Source organism: Augochlora pura, chromosome 2, assembly GCF_028453695.1.
Source record: "Augochlora pura isolate Apur16 chromosome 2, APUR_v2.2.1, whole genome shotgun sequence".
In the NCBI taxonomy this organism is placed as follows: Eukaryota; Metazoa; Arthropoda; class Insecta; order Hymenoptera; family Halictidae; genus Augochlora; species Augochlora pura.
In genome coordinates this window covers 17,777,508-17,795,379 of record NC_135773.1, presented here as the reverse complement: position 1 = coordinate 17,795,379, position 17,872 = coordinate 17,777,508, and the positions used below count along the sequence as shown (strand labels likewise).

General features: G+C 33.4%; 1 protein-coding gene and 1 long non-coding RNA gene across 2 annotated transcripts in view; one reads left to right on the top strand and one right to left on the bottom strand.

Moving 5' to 3' along the window:
* The window catches only part of LOC144478399 (ankyrin repeat and SAM domain-containing protein 1A), a 163,522-nt gene extending 162,921 nt beyond the window's left edge, over positions 1-601 (bottom strand). The window contains exon 1 of the mRNA XM_078196242.1: positions 461-601. Coding sequence (XP_078052368.1) covers positions 461-564 — 104 coding nt within the window. The 5' untranslated portion in view covers positions 565-601. The remainder of the gene's footprint in view (positions 1-460) is intronic.
* Positions 602-805: 204 nt separating this feature from the next.
* On the top strand, positions 806-15,048 carry LOC144478400 (uncharacterized). Its single transcript, XR_013495336.1, has 6 exons — positions 806-1,045; positions 8,569-8,903; positions 12,106-12,240; positions 12,813-12,953; positions 13,909-14,005; positions 14,543-15,048. It is a non-coding gene; the product is annotated as an uncharacterized LOC144478400 (long non-coding RNA).
* The last annotated feature ends 2,824 nt before the right edge of the window (positions 15,049-17,872 follow it).

The window sequence follows — 17,872 nt, the reverse complement described above, 5'->3', positions numbered from 1 at the left end:
ACGGTCGCGTAAACCACTCAGAAATTGTCGAATTAATTGGGAAAATGTAGCAATCAATCGAGCGTAGGTAATTTCACTGAGACACGGGTACCGGTACGCGTAATGACTCGTTTGATACGGTTTACATTCGAACACAGTTACGTGTGCCCGATTAATAAACCGCTAACGCGGAACTAACGTCGTGGCGACGAGAAATAAATTGAAATCGGCCGTCGATACGGCATAGCATAGACAGTTCTCTCATTCGTAGTAGAGGAATCGTTGCACGGAGAAATTCATCAGAGATCGGTGACAGATAAACGGTGATCTCCAAACACGTTGACAGAGAGTGGGCTTGTTTCGCAAGGAACCAAGGCTAACGATCGCGTTTAGAACGAACGCGATCGTGCGATAGGTGAAACAGAGTGCTGGAACGGCGAAAGAACCGAGGAAAAGCAAAGTGTAGCACGGTGACACCCACCTTGCCAGTGGACCACTCCTCTTCGCTCGTTGACCCAAAATCTTCTCGACCACGGTGACATTTCCGCTTCTCGCTGCCTCTAGCAGCTCCTGATCCTTCCCCATGGTCCATTTACACCGTAATCAACGCCCGATGTTCACCAGCACACTTGTCAATTTCTGTTTTTACTACGATTACTCGCGTTTCATTGATCCAGCGTGGCCATCTTGGGCCGACTGCGTCGTCACCTCGCGGTCACTTCGCGAACACAGCGGATCGCGCGCGCGACAGAGATGGCGAGAAACTAGGCCCTCGATTATTAGCTGCGAAGCGAGAGAGACGGAGCCACGCGACGCGACGCTGCCGAGATGTGTACCGCGCTCGGGCAAGTAGTCGACTGTAAGGTGCCAGCTGTTGCGCCGTACTGATTTTCCGTAGCTTTACGCTAGCTCGACGTACCAGCTATTTCATCGAATAAGTGTGTCGCGCGGCTCGTATCGCTGATCGACATGACCGCCAGTCATCTCAAACAGCTACTGATCCTTCTATTGCTCGCCGGTAACTGCTGTGCCGCGTTTCAAAATCCGATAATGAAAGCTCTCTATGGTAAGCACATAACCTCAAAGTTCAATACCCTGTTACGATAAACTTTTCTACCCGGCGATGATCGGAATTCGGATAATGTTCCGTGTGACGCCGATGTTCGATTCAGGTGAAATCGCTTAGGAGAGGGGGGATTCTCCAGCTTTGGAAATTTAGGAGTTTCGAAGATACGGCCGATGTTATTACACCGCATGACGAATTCTTTGAGGTTGCTCATCGGTGTCTAGTGAAGGCTTTGCCCGAAATTTTGTAAAATATTAATGCTTTATATTCGAAAGTGAATTGTTGAGATTTGTTGTAATAAAGTGCAGCATTCGGGCCGAGAATTATTGAAAGATCTACACCGACGCTAAGCAAGTTTTCATTCAACTTGAACATACGATTGGAATACAATAGGATATTGATACAATTCAGAAAATGCAACGCTACATTGTTCTTGTTTTGTATGAAACGATAGCCAACACACTTGTGGAACTTTTTTGTTTAAAATGAAACTAAACATAATGGAGTATATTGATTGTATTACAGTCGGACATAAAGGTATTGTTTGCTAGATTTTAATTATTACATACACAATAATATGGTGCTATTGAAATAGTTTTTTTTTTATATTCTATGCATAGTCTATTAGAGACATAGGACTGATATTGATTTGTTGTATAATTTCATATGCATGTGAAAAATTTAGGTGAATAGAATTGTAACTCGTATCAAAAGACACCTTGACGGTTCCCATTCCACGGTCAGATTCTTTAGCAACGATATCACTAGTCCTTAAGAAAATGCTTCAACATCAGGTTACATGTTTAGTTACATATGATACAACGTCTAAATATGCACTAATAAAGACACTACATGGGATTTTCACACAACTACGAGTTATCATTGATTAAGTTTATCCATTGGAGAAACTGCATCTCAACTTCAGTTACACTTCTCCAGAAAATACTAATATTGAATAGTAAAATGATTATTCACAACACAATTTACTAAATACAAGATGACAACTAGTCACACACAAGACGTTCGCTTTGTCGTACACAAGATGACAACTGGTTACACGCAAGATGACCTGTGATCACCGTCAATATTCAACACTACTGTAATAATAAAACAGGCGATCGACACTGAAATTTCTCTACAGATTTCTCAAGAATATAACATGTGTAAAATTGACTATTACTAAAATATATTGACTTCCTTTCCCAAACTTTTCCTACAACTCAATACAATAATAATACTGGATTAAATAAAACATGACCTTTTCTTACTTTTCTGTCACAACTATAAAACTGTATGTATATTTATATTGTCAACTGATCTCAGACATACTTTCAAACATTTCCATATTTTGAATTCAATAAACAATATAATTGACTCACCACTTGATGCACGTTCAATAGAATCCTCGTTTAACTAATACTTACGTATCTCCTCTTGTTTTGACACGCCAACATATTATGTTAATAGCAATTTACCAGCATGTTCGATACTTCCTTTGTTTCCATGTCACGGTCATTCCGCATTGTTCAGGAATGGATTGATACCTCCGTCGACCTCCCACGTGTACGCTTTCGGTATTCTTCAGCCTTGTCGACCCGTCGGATTCGAACATCTATACATAATCCGTTATCCATTCATTAACCCCTTGCGCTATAACGATTCAGTCTCGTGATGAAGATTCCATACATAATCTACTAAATATGAATAATAATATTCGTTTTTTTTTTTTACATCAAAACAAAATTTATTCCTTGTGCTATTAAAATTTAGGAATAAAATATATTAAATGAAAATTATAAAGTAGTAGAATCGTTACTGTGAGTTGCCAACTAAATGCCGGTGTCTTTGGTATAATTAACTTTCTATTTGTCTAATAAGACATAATACATTTTTTATTCTTTTATGTTATTTATCTTTCGATAAAAATATGAAATATGTCTCATTCGATAAATAGAAAGTTGATTATATCTGAAAGCACAGGAATTGGTCGCCTACAAAAACCAGTTCCAGTATTTTGCAAGAAAAAGAAACTTGTTCTATTATAAAAACTATTAATTATGCAGTACTACCAATCAACGTAGCTACAAAAGAAATTAAGTTATAAGGGGTTAACGAATGTCTTACTCCGTTGATTATTAAACAGTTTTTCGGCAAATAACATGTAACAATCCATATTTGCTCGTTCAATGAGAAGCTATACAATACTGTCCATAAATATTACAACCGAGTACTTCAAGTTTCGAAATTACATCTGTATTAAATAATTTTCTTACAATCAATAACGTGTAAATCATAACTAGACTACGAATGTTGCGAACAGATTAGGACAATACAAAAGCATCGATATATTAGTTTTACCTCATTGGAATAATTAAAAGAGGAAATATTGAAAATTGTTCCTTACAATCGCTGCAAACTATTTCTATTTTGCATACAAATTCATAGCCGAAGATATATCTAATAATTTATAATGTCATTCCTCAATTCTCAACACGTTTTTCAAGCTGCTTTTTCTAAAACATTAGTTTTTCGATAGATCTTCATGAAACACGTGAAAATTTAAATTAGTTGTCAGAAATTAGATACTCAAATGACAATATTTATACTCTGGCGCCAAATGAACCCTATCCCTTCATCCGAGTGTTAAATCAAGTTTGTTGCTGATGAATTGAAAAAGATATTTCCTATTTTTTTGGCGACTGAGGACGTCTAGTTTGGATATTCGTGATTATTTCTATATGTCTTAATAAGAATTAATGAAAACAGTCGTTTTTAAATTTTACCACCCCGTTCATAAACGTCTACAATATGAAAACATGGTCTGATGATTACAAAAGGAATAATTGCTTAAAAACACACAGTTACTGCCATATGGACATAGAGAACACAATTGTACGCACAGTATCACAATAGCATAAAGGTCATTTTTTCCGAGGACTAAAGGATTTGTGAAACCCTTTTTGCAATCCAATAGATCGGTTGACCATTCGTTGTCACACAGCCCCGGCACAAGCTATTCTTTGGCATTATTTGAGGTCTACCGCACTTTCCTACAGGGGGTAATCATCTCAGGTAGTGGTGCTTTTGCCAGGTAGCATTGCGGCTCCGTGAATGGGCTCAACGACCTCGATGACTTAGACGTCAGAGAAGATGAAACAGTTTCTTTTCATCGTTCACTTTCTTTACGCACGAGTTCTTAGAATGTTTTTTTTTTAGGAATAATTATACATCTATTATGATACACTGCAGTCCTGCACTATACTTATAGTAGACTCTCATATAACACGAATTCCTATAACGCGCAAAAAATGTTGTTACCACCACGATTTCCCGTACAACGCACGCTAATATTATGATAAAATTTATTATAATATTATAGCGTTTTATTATAATAAATTATAATAAAATGAATATATGTAAAAATTAACAGCAAATTATACTAGAACGAAGAAATAATTTAAAAACTGGAAATACATGTTTGCAGTGTTGATCATTAACCATCGTGCGAATCGTCCACTTTATGTAGTAGCATTATTCGTGATACACGAGGAAAACTTTCGATTGACGGGATTTCCTATAATACGAATTCATAGAACGCATCACTTACCATGTTATGGACGAGTCATGTTCCAAGGTCCAGTATTACAATTTAAACATTTCGAAATAATATCGTGCATTATAAATCCTGAGTTTGTATATCGATTCCGACTGAAACAGTTATAAAGAACCGAAAAGTCTCTTAATTATAATAAGCTATATTGGTCCTACTTTATATCGATTTTGGTTTCAGTTCTTCAGCATCGATATTATATCTATAACTATTATTTTCGGTTCTGGATTTCGGTTGTAGTTCTATTGTTACGTACTAAATAAATGACATTTCCTGTAAGTATTGAAACTATTATACATGTAACTACAGTATTAAAAAAAATATTCAATTTTTGTAGTAGAGTGAAAAATGAAAATTATCTTCATTAGTTGCAAGTTGCTATTGTTGAAATCCGATATTTAGTATTTTTATATTGTAATCATTTTCTTCTACTAAACTTTTAAACACGAAATCTTACAAATTTTCTTATCAATTTTTTCATTTCTTTCAACTCTATAGAACCTGCTGTTTAGTGATAAGACTTTTTCGGTTTCCCATAACAGCTACAAGTTCCGACACCTCTATTGTAGGTATTGATTCCTTACTTGTAAGATTTTTTGTTACTCTGCTCGGTGACAGTATTGTGACAAATCCTGAGCAGTTTAACTGAATACTCTTATCAGAATCAGGATTTATACATACATATATCAGGATGCCTTAGATGTCTGGGGTACCTTATCATCCTCGCCTCGTGTATCCCATGGTTAGATTCTTAAAGATTCCAAACTTTCGGTGGAGAAAGTATATATAGAGAATAAATTAGGGAATTAAGATATATAGAGAATTATTTTAAATTTACAAATTTATATTTTGTTAAAGAAACAACGCAACTTCTTGCATCGATAATATAAACGAGTCTGATACTATTACAATTATTTTGAGAAATAGTATAGAAATTTTTAGTGGCATCTCCGAGTCACCACTTGAGTGCAAAGTGTTAAACCGCGTATTAATCAATAGTTTAGCTCTTAGCGTCTATACAAAATTAGTAAGTTGAAAATCAATAGATCGATATTAAAACACTTCTTTTACACCAAAACTAAACCTTTATTGAGAACGAAAAAAAAGGATTGTTAAGAAAAGATAATGAAACCAGAAGATCGTTATGTTTCTAAATAAAGTATTGTTTATTGCACTTGGTCTATCAGTCGTCTAGTTTGAACAAAATTGCATAGATATTTTTGGTTACTTGACATGGTACATAACTTACATTTTTAACTGGCAGTAACAGATATTTTGATAAACATTTCGCAAAGCGGATAGTAGGACGTTGCAGTACTTCAAGTACATAAAATCATAACTATATATAGTAGCTACTTGACATTAATTCTAAGTCCGTTCAAACTGTAATTAAAGTATACAGGGTGGGGCAATAACCATTGCCACCTCAAATATCTTCGAAACTATAAGTTTCACAGAAATATTTGCTGAAACAAAATTACAGAGTGCGAAGGGGGCCATCCGGTGGCGATAATAGTTCTTTAGCAGGTGGAGGTACTTCGGACATTTGAAGGTCAACTTCATTTATTTAAATGGATCGGTCTGTTTTTGCTTCCGTATTATGATAGAGGATCTTAAAACGAGTTCAACGACCTATTACACCTATTTTTATTAATGAATGGCTCTTCTCTCGATTAGTTCACTAGATAATTATCGAATCAAATTATTTTTGAAATGATTTATAAAACAATTTTTGCATGAATAAATTCGTAACAAAACGTAAATCGTAAATTAAATCGTAAATTAAAACTTCATCATTGTTGGTAATTGTTTTGAATAAAACTTGGGCAAATAGTGCTTTTCCATTATGAATTTTTCAAACATAATGAAGTTTTAATTAATCTTAAGTTTATTTTACTCATTGGTGTTTACAAATAAATGTAATCCAATATGAGTTTGCTAAGACAACATTTGATTATATTATTTATTACCTGCTTATTATCCTAGTATTTATAACCTACATAAAATTCGATTTTAAGAACTTTCTAAAAGTATTTTATTTTTTTATTTTTATATATATTCTTCTCTCATTTATTTTATTTATTTTCTTTAGTTGCCATCTTGATTTTATTTCATTTATACTCTTATGCAAAGAAATTCTTTTTAATCCGTATACAAATGTAACTAATAACAGGTGTTATACATATATAAACACGATACATTACATATGCTATATATATAATGCACGATACATTACATATGCCAAATATATATATTAAATGTTTATGTACAAATTGTACTCAAAGAAATTTTATTGTATTTGTTTCACAAATACTTTTACAATGCATATGTATAAGTTTAGAATGCGGTTTTGTATGGTTCGAATCCGTTAAATATAACCAATCAATCAACAGAGTTGGAGGGTCGTATGGAAGAGGGGTAGTTCTGGATAATACACTTTTTATTTATTTTAATCGTTTGGTCATGATCAGAAGAACAATTCCTATGCAATAGCGCGCGTCTCTGCTTAATTTTTACTAATTTTCCCCAATAACGATGTTCCAAACCAAAAAACTATATCGCACATTTTCACCTGGTATTTAATATTCGTTTATAATTTTTATCATGATGGACAAATAGACGAGAAAGAGGCATCGACAAAACCTGGCATCTACGAAAAAGTATATAGCTATTATTAAAAATATCTAATTAAAGGTAGGTAGCTATACAAATTACGTAACTTCATTTTCAGTGTGCGCGTGTTAATGTAATTACATAATATTTATGTAGGCACATGTATATGTACATAAATATTGACGCAGGTTGAGTTTATTTGTACTACAGTTGAAAACAAAAGGGAAGAAAATAATATTCAACTAAATTCTCTTTGGAAACTATTATTGCTATGATTATAATTCTAGTACTGTATAAATACAGGTGTCTGCAAAGATGACTGAAATATACTTTAAAGATCACTTTCAGTGGAAAAGAGGTATTAACACTGGCCAATTATTTTATTCCTATTGACGTGGAATAAAATAAATACAGAATCATTGAAAAAGAAAATAGTACTCGACTACACACAAAATATTCAGTAAATTAATTCAGTAATATTATACTACTATATTATAAGTGTTCCAATATTATTACAATCATTTTTCTTTGATTAGCAATTAGAAAAGATACAATGTGTATAATGTTTTGAAATTATAAACATAGTTATTATAATTTGATCTACAATTTCGTCTATGACATCGAAGTTGGTAAAATATACGAATTTGTCCCAATTAAAATAAATAACAGCATTATATATTTATGTGTTGCTTAAATAATACAAAATTATGTGTTCCAAAAATGTTGTTACACCTGTATGTTTAATACGAATTATTCAGCTTATGTATCGTAACGAGCAATTAATAGTATGTACATAGTACACGCACATACATATTTACACTATGCACGTGAATTGCAAGAATATTATATACGCTGCAAGTTTTTGTGAGAGATATATGTGGCCTGAACTCTGCGACTTTCAATTTATGCGATCAATCACTGTTCTGATCCTCTCCGTTGTTTGGGAAAGCACTATAAAATTTTAACTGCCATTTCGACTTACCGCTTTGTATAGCTCAAATAAACACTCAAAAGACATTCAAAACGCGGGACAGTTTTCTGTACAGCTTTTTATAAAATAAACTAATAGAAGATGATAATAATAAATTTATTTCGATTCGTACTTCTACATTCTAATTTGTAGTATTATATTACAGTTTATATTCCCAATCATAAAAAGTAAATTTCAATATTGTTGTTTTATTTTTTGTCGCCGTAATATTTACACTCATTTGTTAATATTTATATTTCTACCTAAAATGGCAGAAAATAATTACGCAAATTATAAATGTGGAATCGTAACGTTTAATACATTTTACAGATACGGAAGTACACAGCAGATATCGTCAGCTCTTGACCATACCAACGATGCATTCATTCAACAGATTACCACTGCCCCACATAGTAGAGTTACCATTAATATAACAGACGTTTCATCTTCCACCTCGTTTATCATCGCCCAAGTTCATGCATACCAATATAACGTTATGTTATGATAAGGATTCCTCCCATATCCGGTCTAATAGAAGTGCGTTCAAATCGAACATCGGCTTTTTCGTTGAGTCGAATTCGACTGTCGCCACAACTATACCTGGAAAATAATAATACCCGAAACTGTTCAGGCTATAGCCGTTACTATAGCTTACGACGACAAAGGTGAGTTAATCTTTAATAATCTCTCGTTAAATTTGGTCGACAAATATTCAATGTTACATCTCTTTCGCACAAAATATATTCCAAACTTTTTTTATTTATTTTTAGAAATTTTTGTTAATTTTCTTCAGTCTCTTTTCATTGAAAGGGTTTTTTTTATCATAAAAAACTAACATGTGATTGATGTAATTGAGGATCATTATGTAATATTATAAGTACTTACAATCAGTAAGAAAACAATGCCAGGATTACTTTACATCACTAAAATTACTTTTTTTTGTTACACTGTCACATTCATGAACATGCCTGTCCCAATAAATACAACTAATTAACGAATCAGACAAAATGCACTTTTTAAAAATATTAAAAATGAAACAAATAAATAAACAAAACTCACTATGCATTTAAATAAGTAAAAGAACAGATCTTTCGAACGTTTTAAACTAAAATTGGATGGATCGTTTAGCTTTTTCGTTATTTTTTCCTAAATAAAAGTACCCCATTCATTATAGTTCTCCCCTATCAACGCATGTCTAAATGTACATCTAAATCTGCGAATGTATACATGCAGTATAATTACAATAACTTACAGCCTTTTGAAAAAGATTGCAACAACTAACTGACTAAAAAAAGGCGAACAGTAAATTGTTCGAACTTATGAGACAGCCTAATATAGTTTAATATCATAATTTACTATTCTGGCAATTTACAACGCAGAAAGTAAATCTGGACTAAGTAACTCCATTTAAAAACAATCAGAGTTTACCACTGTTCTGAAATCCATGTTTAAAAATGTTCAAAATCATATCGTTCAGTAATTATTCGAGGTAATTTGGAAGCGAACAAAGTAGAAATAATATCCATTTAATGTGGGTGTCAGATGAGGGCTGAATAATAAACTACAAAACAGAAAGCAAAATAACAATCTGGACCATCGGTTCTTTGTTCTCTCCGTGGCACCCGTAGGGTGGATGCAACATAAAGTTCGATCACGAAATCGCGCCGTGTGCGAACTCCACACCATCACGGTGCAACTGTAGAACATCACGGTAATAGTCGACGCATAAACAGTGGCGATACCTTTCAACGTCAAACCGAATTGCGATGAAAGTTCGGTGAGGTATGAAATATATCAGATGTACGTGCCTCATTGTTCGGTCAGTTTGACTAAACAAGATCCCTGCACCGAGTCTTACTTCTAGGTTATTTCGAATGTGCTCGTCGAGAACGATAGCGTACCAAATGGGCAAAAGATACAGTTCCATATCGGTTTATGCATCTCGAATCATTAACAATTTATCTATAGGCAGTTTCTTAATAGACCCTTCTGTAGCATTTTATATTATAATGGCTAATGATTTGTAAAAATACTATTCAAAAGTGACAGCAGTTTCAGAGAAAATTTAACAACTTATACGGATTATTAGGAGCATAACGACTTTTTGTGAAATTGTAATTTAAAATAAAATTGTCGAGCTTTATTTACATATAGCTCAGTTAATTAAGGGTGACTCAAATAAAATACTAAAAATATAATTTTTCGGTAATATTTTTTATGTCAACGGTGGCATTATAATCTTAATAAAACTGTCGGTAGAATTTTGATTTATATTTAAATTATGAAAGTTTGAAATTATATAGAACAATAAAATTAGGTACATACACATTTTTAATGAAATTTCCACATTGACCCTTTGACAAAGAACCATTTTCCAAAGTATACAGTATGTATACATATATTCACCATGTTTATAAGCATTCTTAGATTTATTTATCAATTTATCAAAGAATATTTTAGAAGTATTTTGTAATGTTGAACTTTATTCTTACAGACCTCTTAGTCCTTCTGTCGTTCCTGATGTAAAAGCAATTTATTTTATTTGAGCTAAAAATTGATATAAAAATTGAGTAATTAGGTGCGGATTTAAATAATCACAAAACAAATAATCCGGCACATCAGTCAAAGGATTAAAATAGATACATTATTCCTCAACAAATAAAATATTAGTACAACTACTTACTTCAGATCTTCAAATATGTTTTTAAATAGAGAATATTATGGTGTATGTTAAATGATGGAATACGTTTTCTGTAATATTATAATTCATTATATGCAAAAAAACAGTGCATTATAGTGGACTGTAACTATAGCGAGTTAATTTGTTCTCGTTATTTGCTCACTCGCGACTATTCTTTTAAGAACTTTCAACTGATACTAATATTAAACAATCGGGGAATAAAAGAGCAACTTACCGTAACTTTTATTAAACCCAGCTTTACTATAGCCTGTAAAAATAGAACATATTATTAAGAACAGTTGATTTATGAGAAACGTGGATAATGTACATAACTGTATGAATTGTTTACAATTATTTTTAATACTTGGCTTCAGTAGAATTAAAATGTATACGTATCAAGGATACTTAAAAGTAAAACATCATTATAATATAAAATTAATACCGTAATCGTTGTGACAGTAAATGAAAGTAATAATTGTTTTCATTCATTCACTAGTCGCTGTAGTATCGTACACATACTGTGAAAATTCAGCTACTTTGAAGTTTCGAAAAGAAATCTTTTGAAATAACGTTCAGAACGTAATAACGACATTTTAATTTTATAAATGATAACAAAAATGTTAATTAAGTGAGATACGCAATCTCGTTTCATTCGTTTTACTTGTTTGTATTGAGTCGGATGGAAAATTACGTTGCGGAATGTAAATAACTGCCGTTTGTTTTTATTAAACTTTGATTAATGCGTCATTGTACAGCTAACACTGCATTGCGCAGTATAAAGAAAACCTTGAGAGATCATTAATTTGCTTTTGATCGATTTCTATCTTAATCGCAAAACGTAACGAACCTTCCGTTCAACCTAATACAGCGTTTTTAATCATTCCAATCTTTACACCGAAACATGCGAAGATAAAACTTACTTAACAATTACAACGAAGGAACGTAGTGTTCACACGCTACGTACGGTACACATTGTGCACATAATTTTATATTCTATAGCCTGTTTTTCGAAAGCTACCTTACGTAGAGCTATTTGTCGCAATAGCTGTTCACCCCGCCACAATTATATGACCTGATGAAACTGAGATACTCGGTGGGGGGTAAATAGCTATTACGTACGACTGTCGATGTGTCTCGAATCTATTTTTCTTTTTCCTTGAAATAATAGAATTTCGACAAACTAATAGGTCTTATACTACGAAATAATTTCGTCAATGGCGGTTACACCAGAACTGGGTCTGTCTATACCACAGAGGCTACTTAAGGTGACACGCTGTCTGTATACAGTCTCGTGCGGGACCCAAGTTGCTGCAGTCACCTAGGTAGGTGCATCCCTCAAATTAATACAATCCTAATTGAGAACTCCTTGTAAACAATGCTGTAAGTGTCGAAATCAAAGATCTTTCCAATCAATAAATGTTCCACGTGCAAACGATAACACCATAATATTGAGTTTTAATTTAGCTCGAATCAAATGTGACTCGGCACCGCTTTCCAACTGTTAATGCAACTTTCTTTTGTAGATTGTCGATAATAACATAATGATTTACTCGGAACATTACAACTGATTCGCGGATCTTTCTGCAAAATAACAGTTGTCCGCAGTAATTCTAAAAGATAGGTGCCATATGCCCATTCGAATCTTCCTTTAATAATTTTAACAAGTTGAAAATAATTCATCGATACTCTGTAATTATTTAAACCAGTTCGCTGTTCTAAATTACACATATTTGTTTGTGTGATAAATGAATAATTGGGCTTTGTACATTGCAATATTTGATTTTCTTTACAACTAATGAGAAATCATTTGATTTAACACTTGCAGAGTTTATTGCAAGAGATTTTATTATTTTAGTACAAAATCAACGTTATTAAAGATTCCTTCTTTTTTCAGACTGTAATCATCCGACCTTCGTCTGCGGCTGGTTCTGTACAAGTCTCGCATAATCTCTAACAGAATATGTACTGTATTTCGTACAGACGATCAATCGTCTTTGTTGTTCCTATCGAACAATGATCGATTATATGATTATATGTAAGTATATCTTGAATAAAATATTTCTTTATACTTCGTTATTGTATCAAAATTAATTATCGAAACGTTATTCGGAGGAAGAGAAACATTCAGATTATAATTGTTCAGGTAGAAAGTCAACTGTAGTTATATCTGTTACAATTTTAACTTTCATGGGGTGGTTTAAGTCCGTGCAGTTTTTATAGATTTTCATGTTTTTGAAATATCGAATTAATATCAAATTATTATTGCCATATAAGTAGCTTATTATATAAAATGATGTTTGAATAAAAGTATATAAAAAATTACATTACAAAAAAGTATATAAATTATTTTCTTCTTTCTTCAAACAGTATATAAAATCGCAGTTTGCACCATGGATCATGTATTGATCATATTTAATCCGCCCTTTGATGTCAAAGTGACAATAGTAAAGAATCAGTATAATAAAAAAATAAACGACTTTGTAAATTCCTTGTTTGTTAATGAAAATGTAAAGTAAAATAAGGTAAGTTTACAATAAGAATACAATATCAAAATATCGTTCTGTTAGATAATATAAATTATCCGCAAAAACTGTATCAAATGGACATGGAGAACTGACGAGGGTTAAGAAAAAAACATAGCTACGTAACATGAACAAGCAGAATCTGCCCTAAAACTTCAAACCCCCAAGAATTTCCAGAAAATCTAAATAATTTGATTAATGAAACTGAAACTATAAGGTTAAAATTTATAAATTATTTTTTTCACTGAAATTGCAATGTAGACAGCGAATTTTGATGTATGAAGAGAACAACTCGTCATAACACAAAATATTCCCTTCCGTCTGACGAGTATACTCATCAAAAACAATTGACTGAAACAGTTTACTTGTAAGAAGTTTTGCCAAAGTCGCGAGTCGAAATGCTCCGACAACCACATGAATGTTAAGTCCGCAAACTATCACGAAACCGTATTATTTTGATTGTTTCAGGAAGCACCGAATGTCGTCATTCTCATCATCCGTCAGCCTTATACTAGAAGCTCAAGAGCCTGTCACGGTCTATCGCTTCTCTTGTTCACCTGACCAGGTAAAGAGACACCATCGACGAAGAAACCGCGTGAAACATTCAAGTGTCCCATACGGAGCGGTTCGTGGGAGAGGTCACGAGGGGTTGTAGCAAATTATAGGAAAATAATGAAAGCCGGCTTAAAAGCACCGGAGATGAATAAAAGAAAAGGGAGAGTGGGCCAGAGAGAAATAGCTCGCCACCTCGAGCCGAACTGAACCGAAGTTAGTTTGAGTTTGGCGAAGGGATGAAGCGTAGTCGGAGAGTCCCCCGTAGCTTTTATCAATGTTGCCCGCTCATGTGGAAACTTCGCCTGGCAAATCCCCCATGCGCTACGCCGGGCATCCGCGTTGCCTCCTACCTTTCTCACCATAACGCGGGCCGAGAGCACCCTCGCACACATACACGTACATATGCGCGCGAAAAATTCGTCGCGTGCATACAAGCCCCGCACCGAAACTACCCCATGACTCCCACGAACCGATCCTAACCAGCTTGAAAGATTCGCATTTACCTAATTGTGTCCCCGTATTTATTTTGCCCTGGGACCTATTCCAGATTACACAGCGCGCGCTTGCGTAACTGCATCGGTCTGATCTATTCCCCACAGACGGATGATCAGCCTGGTCACCCTCCGGCCAGGCGATTTCGCTTTGTCTTTTGCGTAGCTTGATTCCAGTCTTGCGGTTCGTCTAACACCAATCAAATCAAGAAGACTTTTTTCCTTTCCTTGCGAATGAAAGATGCGATTAAGTTATTAATTATAATTGCATTGCGAAGTTTTGTGCAAAATAAAAATTGTATTAATTCATTATAAGAAATATATGGTACATTAAAAGGTCGTTCCTATCTCAATAATTGTAATAATACGTCGAGAATAATGTAACTTTATTCTTAGATTTGTTTGACAATTTTACAGTTACATGTTTCTCTCAATTTTTGTCATATCTTTGTAGATTGTACGATTTTGTCATATTATATCATAATTTCGGCATAAAATTTGTAGTCTGGTAATAATGTAATATTTGGGTATTTATTTAATACAGCTCTGTCGATCATTTGTACACATTGATTTTTAATGATCATAAAATTACTTTTATGAGAGAAACTGAATATATTTAAAAGATAATGTTAAATTATAATTTTAAAAGATATCTCTTGACCATTGTATTTGCACTATTTGATAAAAATAATGTCACTAGTTTGATGACGGTTTTGAAACTGTTGGTATGTTTTCGTTGATATTTAAAAATATAATCAGAATATATGCTTTAGTATAACCTTCCTTTGCGGTGTTAATCGTAATTGGATGAACCTGTTAATTACGCATCGGAAGAAGTTTAATTCTATAATTATTATAAATCAGTTTTTCAAAAATTCAAAATTAATAATAAGAACCTCCGAAATAACAGCGACATTTACTTTTTGGAATTCTTGTAATTAACAGCGTTATCTGATCAGAAGTAGGCCAATATGCGATCAATTATATTATTCAATTATGCTGCACATAAATATGAAGACACTGTTTAAGTAAATTATTATCTTATGCTTATTCAATTTCAATATTTTGTCTAACATAAAGCAACAGTTATTATTCATTTACAGTTTTATTAAGCATTACTGTAATCAGTGTCATACATTCGTCATTCATGATAGCGTTGCTGCTGGATTATTTTTTTTATTATTGTTTGGAATACGTCCTAATGAATGTTATAAGAAGAGCAGCCGTTAAAGGCTTTGAGCATGCTGTTGTTTTGCTGCCAACTCAGACAAAAGGTATAGTATACGATTATGTTTAATCATTCATTTACAACCTACAATACAATTAATTCGGTATGTAAAATATGTTATTATTGCAAATTATGGACTTACTTATAATAGCAATTATTTGTTTTTCAATCATTATCACACTTAAGTCAAATGAAACAAGTATGAGTAAATCTTAATTCTATCTAATAGCATTATCCACGATTAATAATTAAAACGACGAATCTTGCTATATTTATAATTTATAAAAACCAACTTCGCATTTATAGTAGAAAAAAGTTATAGTTCTATGTTTATCACATCAAGCAATTTTTGTGTTTGAACTACTTGATCAGCAATTTTAAATTAAATAATTATTTTACTTAATTACATATTGTTGAATATGGATTTATCATCATCTAAACTAAAATGTGTGTTGTCAATGCTCCTAAAATCATCTTCGTGTAAAAATCTTTTTTCTGACGCTACTTTCTAGTTAATTCCTCAACATATAAATAATTTTCTCATAAACTTAGAATTATCATGTATCGTTAAAAAAAATATAAATATTTGAATAAAATATGAAACTAGAATGCAGCATACGAATTGAAAATAAAGTTTTTATACACAAGATTTCGAAACAAAATAACAAATTTTTAGAGTTCACTTTAGACTATGTTGTTTTTATACTTACAAAATACGTAACTACTGTAACGCATTTCCCTGTTATACATTTTATATAAGCAAATGTCTCTCACGATAAATAAAAAGATGCTATTTCGAAAAGTTTCAAATATAATTTTTGCTTTCATTATCGAAAAGCTATCGATTTAATATTCGGTATGATATCATGTGAACAGGAATAAATAAGTGGGGTAATTAGGATGCAGCAAATAAAAGCCAGACGACTGCATTGTCATTAAAATGAATTAACATTTATTGAATCGAGACAGTGACACCTAACAGTGGTTCTATATCCTACTACTTACAATCTTAAAGGTAATCACAGCAACAATATTATCTCCATTATTCACAACACTTACGTAGATTACTGTCGCAATAATATATTATTCTCGATAGTAAATTTATTAATATTCATACTCTATATTCGTTATTAAGAATTATCATTACAGATAATAAGAAAACTGTGTAACCACTTCCGCGTCACAGGTCGATCTGCGAACGATTTACGGACGCGAGAAATTATTTCGATGCAACTTAGACTATCCATTGACAATATTTCATGGTGCCGGTGCTCTCAGGCGGAAGAATTTTTGCACAACTTTTCCCGATTTTTTCTTCTCCGCTAGACGAGATGGGACAATTTCAGCAAGTCCTTCAGCCTGGGAGCCTTGCACGGTACAATCGCCTAACTGAACGATATTCAATTTTAATAGTGCCGATGAAATAGAAATTATCAATAGTTTTCGTTCGAAGCGTTGGTTATATACATTTCCAAACAACTGTGGCTCGATTCTTCCGTGAAACAAGGAGCATTATTCGCCAGACAGCTTTTCCTCTCTCCCGGATTCGCTCCGAAGACACCGTTTTATATTCTAATCGTACGATCCGTTACATCGGTAACGGCTCGCAATTGCCAAGAAAAGACCGAAGCACGGCGAAACCTATCGCATCGCGTGGACTACGGAGAAGAGACGAATTAACGGAACCGAATACGATTTTTTCTGTAGGCGGAAGAATAGGAACTGAATATCGAAGCGAAGCTCCTGGACCTTTGGTTCTCGAGTAAAGGTGTCAACGAGGAAGTGGTACATACGAATCCAAAACGAAGTGTATTTTGAAACGGAGGTCCTCGAACGGTTGAGGGACCAACGTGTGTGCTATACCGCCGGAGATTCTCTTCCCTATCGCGGCTAACTTTGTTTCAGTTTTCTTCCAAAAATATAAATTTACTAATGTACAGTCCCCGTTCATCGTGTACGTGTGTGCATTATGCGTGCGTTGCTCGCGTAGAAAAAACGTTTATACGGATTTTGTACACCTAAGTCGCCGTTATTCGGTCGCCAGTATTCGCGGAATGCTGTCCTTCCACGGAACCGTTCTGTACACATGGCGTTACGCATCGCGTTGTGTTCTGTCGTGTGCGTACCTTCACCCGACACAGATACACGAATTAACTCT